This window comes from Lotus japonicus, chromosome 1 (assembly GCF_012489685.1).
Source record: "Lotus japonicus ecotype B-129 chromosome 1, LjGifu_v1.2".
Lineage (NCBI taxonomy): Eukaryota > Viridiplantae > Streptophyta > Magnoliopsida > Fabales > Fabaceae > Lotus > Lotus japonicus.
The window spans coordinates 91,151,092-91,161,320 of NC_080041.1; the positions used below are offsets into that span (position 1 = coordinate 91,151,092).

Consider the following 10,229-nt stretch of genomic DNA (forward strand, 5'->3'; position numbering starts at 1 on the left):
TAGGAGGGGAGGAAAACTAAAATTAATTTACTATTAGGAACTCTTAGCTGTACGAAAAGTTTTGCAAGTGAGGGAGAAATAACTATGCAACTGAAATAGGTTTGTGCAGAAATCTCTCCATCCAGATCATTTTTAACAATTCTCCATACTTGGCATCATCTGTATTACTTTAAGCTATTCTCCACTAACTTTTAACTCCAATCCGACAATTCTGAAAACTTACTTTGATAGACTCCATAATCCACTTCAGGCTTAACAAAAAAAATTACTTCATTTTGATGAAGTGGATCAATTTGCTCTCTCTTACTTCTTGAGTTGCTCTATGCAGCAACTTGAATATGTTCAGGGGAAGAAATCAAAGGGGCAACCTTACTGGTGTGGTGTCAATTAAAAAAGCACATAAATAGATGGAAACAGGAAAGTAAAATAAATGGCAAAAAACATGGAAATTAAGAGATCAGGTGATATATGGAGAAAGGAATGAAACAGAACTTTTTCTCTTTCCTTTCAAGGCCTTCGGCCAAAGCTCTGACAACAATCATAACTCTTCTCTTTCTCTTTACCCCCTTTTTTTTCTTTTTACTCTCTACTATCTCCTTTCCTAGACTCCTAATTCTATCTACAAATGGCTCTCCTCTTCGAAAGCCAAATCTCTAACCTCATCCAACATTTTCTGAACAATTTTGGATGAGTAAGCAATACCCTAAAAGTCTAAAACTAAGGAATAAAAATTTACAAGCCAAAATCCCCAAAACAAGGGGAGAAGTTAAAGTTACCTATATCTTACTGATATTCCTTTCAAGGAACTATTTCTCAAAGAAAAACTAAGACGCAGCCGATTGAACCATGACAATTTCATCTCACCAGAGCCGGTGCATTGACCCTCTCCCTCCCCCTCATTACTGAAAAGGGTTTGGTCAGAGCAGTCAAGTGAAGCTCCACATGCTAAATTATAAGATTGGCATGCAGAATGGCACACTCTAAGCCTGTTGTCTCCATCCTTGTCACACTTTTGGATTGAGATCTGAAAATCAAGCGCCAAACTCATTAGACAAATAGGTAACCTTACCAACTATGCTCTAGAAAGTGTTAGAAAAGCATTACAATTCAACCCCAAGTTTCAGCTTGAGCATGACTAAATAACATTACAAAACAAGGGAACCTACAGAATAACTTCAGTATGATAAGACAACTTACCCAGCAGGCAAGCCGTTTAGCAGCCTCATCACAGTAGGTACTGCCAAATATATTAAATAATTTCCGAGCACCACCTGGGAATAATCGATGGTAGTTGGGAACGACAACAACTTCTTCCAGCTGCTGTAGAATGCTAGGTTCGCTGGGTGCACAAAGCTGTCCAGAAACATCCTTTTCCAGCACATTTTTGCAAACAGAAAGACTAGACAGAAGCATGGAGCTGTTCTGGCATGTGTATCCCGCATAGTCAGAACAACGGAATTCACAAACTCCATTATCACAAACCCCTCCATGAAGGCTGCATTGCTCATCACACACAGCTGCATGTAGTACGAGGGACAATCAATAACCAAATTATGTTTCTGCAACAACTAAATAATTAATTACAGTATTGCTTAAACATAATTTAACAAGATTGACTCAATTTTTTTCTTTCCTTTCCAGGATTTGCCAGTGCACCTTTGGGCATAACATGAGGCTAATCCCTTAAGGCATAGATCATGGATGGATACAGTCAAGCCCTTCCCACAACTACAACTGTTGTGTCTCTAGGGCATAAACCTTTGTCCTCCAATGAAAGTGCAGTTCACTCACCACTGCATGGACAACCCTTGTGGGTGACTTAATAGTCTTTGGCCCCAGCTTTTTATAGGCTTCTCCTATCCTTAAAAGGAATAGCTGGGCTAAACACTTTATTGTAAAAGCTCTTAAAGGAGCTTACTTTTAGGGGAAATATTAAAAATGAGTAGCTTTTAGAAAAGCTAATCTGAAGAGCTTTTCCCATCTTTTTTTCTCTTCATATTTTCCAAATTTCAGTGCTCTAACAAGATTGTTAATAAAGGAGGTCTACCGAGATGGATGGTTTTCAGTACTGTACAGAGAGGATAGGGATTACACAATGTTGTGTATGGCTTGGTGGGTGGTGCATTGTGGCTCTGAACATGAAGGTTGGTGAGGGTTGAAGATGGTTCCTGATTGTGAAAGGGGAAGAAAGCTGGATTTGCTGTGAAGGCTGTTGTCACCAAATAAGTTCTATTTTAAAAACTCTAGTTCTTAGCTTTAATATTAAAGAAGCCTTTAAGCCCAAAAAAAGGCTGAGCCAAAACATGAGCACGCAAGGGAAAGTAATATCAAGACTGAAAACTAAAAATGTGTAATACAAAGAAATAATCGCACAACAAATATTTAGGCGTAAAAGTTCATGCATACCTGTGGAACAGTCGATGCCAGTGTATCCAGTATTACATTCACAAATCCCATTGGAAAGGCACATGCCATTTCCACTGCAATTACTGGGGCAGGAACCTGGTAGAAGTTAAAGGAAAGCATTTTTAGAAAAGTAAAAGTGAAACTACAAATTGCTGCAACATAGAAAGCAAGCATTTTGGTAGCCATGGTGCAAATTTCTGCCAAGCAGAAGGCAACTTACAGCAGAAGCACAATGAATAGGAAATAATAGCATAAAAGTGAGAAATGAGAGCTCACATCTACTGCAATCATGACCATGAAATCCAAGAAAGCAATGGCATCTTCCATCAATACAATCTCCGTTGAAATTACATGAACTCGGACATTGACCAGACACGGATACTGGGTCATTGTTACAGAGTTCATGATATGCAGGACAAACTAATTCACCTATAGAAAACATATTTAAGAGTCAATTGTCTTTGTCAATGATGAGAACTGAGTTTACAATCGAACTGATAAGGAAATTTAGGAGAACAAGCTCTAATATGGAAAATTGCAGCGATGTATAATGAGAAGTGAAAGAATAGTAATCAGCGAAGGGAAAGCTTCTGGGCCCAGGTAAAAAGCCACCCACGCTACTCAAGTGAATGCCTATCCTCCTCAACCCCAACCCTTCCCTCATCTTTATGTCCAGCTCCACTGATTCCAGCATCCCCCCCCCCCCCCCATACACACAACTACATTTCCTATGCTACCCTTACTCCTCTTCTCTCTCTCGAGATACACTCCAATGGGAGGCCCATGACCATGACGAGGCCCATCAGTTAACTTCTAGAGAAATTAACACCATCTAGGCAAACTAACAAAAAAGAAGTGATACTAACCATTAAAGCCAGGGAACTGGATGGGTCCACCAGCTTGAGGACACACTTTCCAGATACCATCCACAGCAACCTGTAGGAACATATGTAGCTTTATTCATTTTTGTGATAAAAGAAAACGGAGTGAACATACAATTCAAAAGCAGGCTGAAAGAAAAGCAGTAGTTGGGTAAAGGACACATGAATGGTTTATATTATAGTGAGCATGGTTTGATGCAATATATGTTATTGACACTCCAAAACATACCTCCAAATAGTTGTTGACACACCTGTGTTGATAACAACCATTTCCCTGGGTCATAGAACCTCGTACGAATCCTGTGCGTACTAATGATGAGGCCATACACCTGCATCCAAAAGGGAAAATTAGTTAGAAAATCTAAACCTCCATGTTGTCAAGAAAAACGTGAAGCAAACCGGGGCATAAGTTTGTAGTCACAAATCTGACCTAGATTTACTTCCTCTGACTTCACCTAGCATTCTATCAGGTGCTCGTGCACTGTTAGTGTCAGTGCACGATCCATCAGAGTATGCAACAAAATAAGTGCAATAATCAGCCAATGAGGATTGTCCCCCTGCAATAACCAGTGAATACTGAAAATTCAGCTAAATCATCATTCAGTATCCAAAAAGTTTACAACAGCCACAACAAGTAGTGACGAAAAAAAACTACGATGTGTAATAGGATAATAAGAGCAGCAGCTACACATCAACTGGAATGCTATAGCCTGGAAGTTTTAACAATTTCTTGACAATCTAGAATTTATATCAAAGAATGGCCCAAGATAATTAACACACAAAAGGCATGAACTAATCATAAATGGATAGCATTGACTTATATATTAAAAAAGAAGACATGATTTTACTTACCTTTATTAGTTTGTGGGAAATACCGCGCCCACTGAGGGAGTTCTCCACTATATGTTAGGATTGGGCAGTATCCCTCTGCCTCCCTGTTATACGTGCAGCCAGAAAACTGTGTTGTGTTGCAGTGATAGGCTCCCTTCCAGAGATTGCAAGGGGACGTAACAAATTCCGAACCTTGGTTGCGACCCCAATCAAGATGGTCTGCCATGCTATAATTGGCTTTGTACCATCCACTATCTTCTAAAAGAGCTAGTGTCATTTTTGACACTACAGATCTTGTATCAACAGAACCAGTCATAATCTCATTCATCAGAAGCCTTTTTTCCCAGTGAGACCCTGCAAGCCATTTTCAAAACTTGGATTAAGCATATTCAGTGGCTCTCAGAAGAAATAGCTGCCATTGTTTTGGACAAGATTTTAAACAAGCAGAGATGAGGAAGGCTGATCCTTTGCTTAGAATCTTACGAGGAGAGAGGACGAAATTAATTTAACATTTCATTTTGCATATTCAGTCTTAGTACAAATATGGGCTGGATACTTGCACACTCCTTTAGCACTTCATAAAATAAAAATTTGGAGGGATTTCGCTGCCTTACAGATGACTAAAGATAATAAAATTCTAAGAGAAAAGGATGACCTAGGCATATATATTTTGATAAGAAAAAGATAACGAATGACAAACCTGAGGTGCCACGTCCTCCACCATCTTCAAGCTCTAAACCAGTAAAATTTCTAGAGAACGCCTGCCAACAAGTCACTACTCAGTCATTTGTTGAATCGTTTGAATGAAAGGCTCCCTAAGTATGAAAACAAAGTATGACATCAAAAAGGGGTAAATAGTCACATTGGTCCCTGGATGTTCGCACCGACTTCAGAATCGTCCCTGGATGAATTTTATTAGGCTCGCGGTCCCCAGATGTGGCAAAAAATAGTCATATTAGTCCCTGACGTTAAAATCCCGTAACGTCCGTTAACCCAATTAATAAAAGTCAACATTATCTTTCTAATTTTCTTTCACTTTGGTCCCTTTCTTCTTTCTTCCACCCTCTTCACCCCCTCCTTCCATCATTTTCACCAAAACCCACCCCCCATCATGCTTCAGAAACCCAGAACGTAATAGATGTTGTTGTAGTTGTTGTTAAAGAGAAGACAAGAAGCGTATCCATCGAGCACCGAGCTCTCAGTTCACTTCCATTCTTCGTTAAACTGAAGCTCCCAACTCATCTTTCTTGCTCCAAATTCAACTTCAGATTTCGTTTACCGGGTAATTTTCCTATCTGCTTCATTTCATTGTTAACTCTGTTCTATTATCTCAAATTCGATTCCTCCATTGCCTGTGTATGTTGCTTTTGCACTTTGTTTTCCTATTTGCACACCAGTTGTTTGTTCATTTGCCTAACTGGGAAAAGGGTTTTTTTTTCTGACCCATATTTGCTTCAGTGTCTCTTCAACATCAAATTTTAAAAATTGTTGAGGGCATGCTTGTTCCTTCTTTTTTTAGTGTTTAGGATTTGTGGCATTTTGAGTTTTATATACCCTTTTAGTTTTTTGAAGTTGATGATAATTGCTTTCGCTCGCATGTTTTTTCATGATAATTCTAGATTTGTTTGCAACTGGTTTGTCATAGGATGCAGATACCCAGTAGTGAGTTTACATTTTTATGTTCTGATGTTGGTTGGTGGGTGTTGTGTTTTCATACCTGTAATAATAGACTTTATCGATGGAATGATACTAGATTTTGATGTTATTGAGGTTGTTTCTGGTTGACCTGCAGAAGGGGAACCGTGAAAATAATATGAGCAAGTCTTCAATTGAATTGCTCCTATGGAAAGCCCTTTTCCCCCTTACTGAAACCAACAAGGAAAAGGGCTGATTCGCTACCTTCTTCCAGATGCTCAAGCTCCAGTGAAGCCAGCACAGTGACCAAAGTGAAAGAAAATGATGGGGGGTGGGTTTTGGTGAAAATGATGGAAGGAGGGGGTGAAGAGGGTGGAAGAAAGAAGAAAGGGACCAAAGTGAAAGAAAATTAGAAAGATAATGTTGACTTTTATTAATTGGGTTAACGGACGTTACGGGATTTTAACGTCAGGGACTAATATGACTATTTTTTGCCACATCTGGGGACCGCGAGCCTAATAAAATTCATCCAGGGACGATTCTGAAGTCGGTGCGAACATCCAGGGACCAATGTGACTATTTACCCCATCAAAAAGTATATAATCCTTATCAGTTCCAAGAAAATACCGAATAATGATATCGTGAATGCATGACAACACGAGGAAGCACCACACGATTCACCATCCGTCCAAGCTTGTCATCCATTACTTGTTCAGTAACCTTCAGAGGAAAAAAGTAATGAAGAGATCATAAAATGTGCCATTAAAATGTCAGACATGGAAAGGAATAATGAAACAAAAAAAATTTAAAATATGTGCATTGGACTCGAAACATTATACTTCAAAAAGAAATTGACCAAGCACACGAATGTGCTTCTGAATTAAGTGCCAGGAAACTTTGGCATCGTTCATTCTATAATTTCCCCCTAAAAAAAATTATTCATTCAATTTCTCAATTCATTTCAAAGACAGATCAAATATGTTGTACAGACGCACCATTCACCAGATCAATAAAAAAAATTGTTTCCATCAGAACTAGAAGAAATTTTATTGAACTTTCATTTAGATCATACCTCATTTCTAAGAAAGTGGTCTATAAGAATATTAGAAAATTTATTCAAATTCAGGAAAGCTTACTAATAAATAAAATAGAATTGATCTTACAGCACAAAAGGCAGCCTATACCTGATTTCGACGTCTTTTCCTTTCATCTCTAAAATGAGCAAAGGCATGTGGGTCAAAACCAAGAACATGCATAACCTGAAAATTATTAAATATGATTAGTCCTACAAATTGTTCTCCATGCTTCCAGTCTCATTTATATAATAAAAAACCAAACAAACCTCGTGTATCAGAGTAGCTGAAAGCAAAGTCTCTGCCTCAGCAGTCAAATGGCGAGGAGCAACATTAACATGTCCTGCAAAAAATCAAAACACATTCAGTTCTGAAACATCCCAAATACAAGATAAAAATGATCATTTAAACCAACATAGGTTTCTAGGATAATATACCAGCTATAGCACGGCCCCATTGATCCCGTTCACATGCCACTGCCCAAGCGAGTGTATTTCCAGTTGTGGGTCTTGTAGTCACCAAAAGAACCAAGTCCGCATCAGAGACACCCTCTGAGGAAGCAGAAGGTGAACAATAGGGTTATACCTTAAGTTCCTAACTACAAATCTTTCATTTAAGTCTTACAAGAACTATAATGCATGCAACAAATAAAATGTACCCTCAATATATGCACGAGGAAGCTGCACGCCTCCATCTTGTCCACATGCAGAATACCCACTTAACCGCAAGTTCCCCTTGACAGGCTCTACAGCCAATGCTTGCCTAAACCAGCCAGCAGTCTGACCTAATGCCTGCAATCAGCCATCAAGGGTAAATATTTCCATCCAATCCTTGTGCAAATGACAATTTTAATATTATTAAAGTTCTAACAACACAACACTGTCCATTACCCAAAGAGAGCAACAGATGCAGAAAAGCAGTGTCAGCTTAGTAAATTATCAAAAGGATAAAATACTTGACCTTACGAAGGCGATTCTCTTTATCCTCTCTTGAGATATCTTCAAAAGTGCAGTTATACCAACAATCACCTAAGATTGGGGGGTTACCATGAGGATCACAAGAAGGGGAACCATGAAGAGAAGTCATGGGAGGCTCTCCCAGCTGTTATAGAAAATTATAGATTTAATTTTCATAAAATAATGGACAAATAGAATGCCAATGTTATGGCTAGATAATATAATTTTAAAAATTTATTTATTGATGTAAAACACTCACTTTGACAATATCACCAACTTTTTTACAATCTCTTTCAGTAGAGTGGCCAACAGCATCATAATTTAGATATATCCTAATAGGTTCCTTTGAATCCTTTTGAGGCCCTGATGATGTCGACGCTTCAAGTAATGCCCTGCCTTTAGGTTGAAGGGGCTTCAAGAGACCAGGCTCATAAGCCTGCGGGGTAATTGAATACACCTTGCGACCAGGTCGCTTCCTATGTTCAATAATCTGGTCATGGATGCAAGAGTGTGAGACAATATTCTCACTATTCCTTTCCAACCCTACCCGTTGAAGTTGGCCTCCGTAGGGCGTTGCAATGTGAGCTTTCACCAATGCCAAAACCAATAAAATCTGCAGCACAATGAAGAAATTTGGAACGGATCCAAATCGAGCAACCATAGTGTCTATAACCACATATGTAACGCATTCAACAAAACTTGAGAAACAACCCTCTACTTTTCCCCCACAAAGCAAGCAACATGTAAATCAAACACTGTTACTAAAATACTTCACTTGATAAGATATAAACAAATAGAAACACGTGAACCCTGCACCTATCTTTCTAAGAAAATACTAAATCTTTTTCCTAATTTATGGATATCAAATTTACTTAAATCTTAGCTCAGTAGATTGTCACCACTAAAAAAAGGGTAAAATATATATATCAAGTTCAAATATTTACTATCTTCATTAAATATTTTTCACTATCTTCAACTACAAATTATGAGAAACCAATCAATTATGAACATTTAATTGAGAAAATGACTAAACCCTAAACGAAAGAGTAAAACTTGAAGTACTAAAAGTAAGAAAGAAACAAGTAAGAAAAGGAAACCTATATGAAAGCAGAGAGTTTACCTCAAGAACAATTAAGGCAAATCGAAGCTTGCAATGAAATCCGGACAGCGTGCACCAAAACATTAGCTCCATGAAACACTGACGGCGCCGATTCCATCAAATTGCCGCCGCCGCCGGCGAGTTTTGTACCAGCTGAAAAACGCTGGAAAAACTTCGTGACCAGTGCATTTTGGAGGGAGAAAGAAGCAGCCTTTTAGGGTAACACTGGTTTTGATTTCAAAAGGGGTAGTAAATAAACAATGTTCAATGAGAAAGGTGAGAAAATTGAGGACTTCGATTTCTGAGAAGAAGCAGAAAAAGAGGTCTTGTGTTACTGTAAAGAGAGATTCAGAAAGAGGAAGAGAAGCTTTGGCAGCGGTTTCCGATGTCTGGAATGGAATGGAGAAGAAGAAGAAGAAGAAGAAGAGAGGAGAGAACAGTGAAATGGTGTCTGTGTGACAGTGAAGGGAAGAAGAGAAGAGAAAATATCAGAGAGAGAGAGAGAGAGAGATTGGTTGGGTGGTGAAGTGGGTGGACAACAACATGTCTTTTTAACCATTTTTGGTTTTTTTTTCTTCAATATGCAGAAAAAATAATATATAGTATTTATTATTTGTACAAAAAGTCTATTGAAGATTTTATCATCCTTTGAAGTACTTTTGGTTTAGCCTTTATTAGGAAATAAATTTTGTACAGATTTTGCTGGATATCATCATATAATAATAATTACAAATAATAATTACAAAGAGAGTATCTTATTCTTAAATAAAATCTTTAATCAAACCAAAAATTTCTTCAGTACAATCAATTTTAACTACTTTTTAAAAAGATATTGAATCAATCAAAATTATTAGTATCAATTACTTTTTAAATGAGTATTCCACTAATAAATGCTTAAAAAATTTTCACGGATCAATATTCAATAAATTGAGAGATTTATTATTTATAGATTATAATTGAATGAATTCTCTCTTTTTTTTAATCAGATGTACCCTCATCAGATAATCAAATCTAATTTGATTTGGTGTGGTAAAGGCTTAAGGCATTCTTATAGTGCGTAATCTTAAGGATTGAACTTTCGACCTCAGATGTTCAAACCATCATTTTTTACCGCTGCGACCAACACCATTAGATATTAAATCAATTTTGACCTAAAAAATAGATATTAAATCAATTCTCTACAAATAAAAATAATTTAAAAAATTTACATTTATTTTTTAAAATTTACATCTTCAAGTTAATTTTTATATCTACAAGATTGAAGTACCGTGCATGGAAAACTTGCTAGTTATCTTTATTGATATGTTTATGATAATTAATTATGCTACTTTTGATTATTATTTAATTT

At 37.4% G+C, this 10,229-nt stretch overlaps 1 protein-coding gene across 1 annotated transcript; it reads right to left on the reverse strand.

Annotated features, from left to right (window-relative positions):
• Nucleotides 1–422: 422 nt before the first annotated feature.
• Nucleotides 423–9,409, reverse strand: LOC130727714 (uncharacterized). Its single transcript, XM_057578939.1, has 17 exons — nucleotides 8,903–9,409; nucleotides 8,042–8,395; nucleotides 7,787–7,927; nucleotides 7,485–7,617; nucleotides 7,264–7,377; nucleotides 7,096–7,169; nucleotides 6,938–7,012; nucleotides 6,381–6,473; nucleotides 4,819–4,879; nucleotides 4,140–4,472; nucleotides 3,718–3,844; nucleotides 3,517–3,616; nucleotides 3,273–3,342; nucleotides 2,683–2,835; nucleotides 2,407–2,502; nucleotides 1,198–1,517; nucleotides 423–1,024 (listed from the first exon to the last, which is right to left on the reverse strand). Exons 1-17 carry the CDS (start codon nucleotides 8,972–8,974, stop codon nucleotides 773–775), a joined length of 2,568 nt encoding a protein of 855 aa, XP_057434922.1. The 5' UTR covers nucleotides 8,975–9,409; the 3' UTR covers nucleotides 423–772.
• Nucleotides 9,410–10,229: the final 820 nt, after the last annotated feature.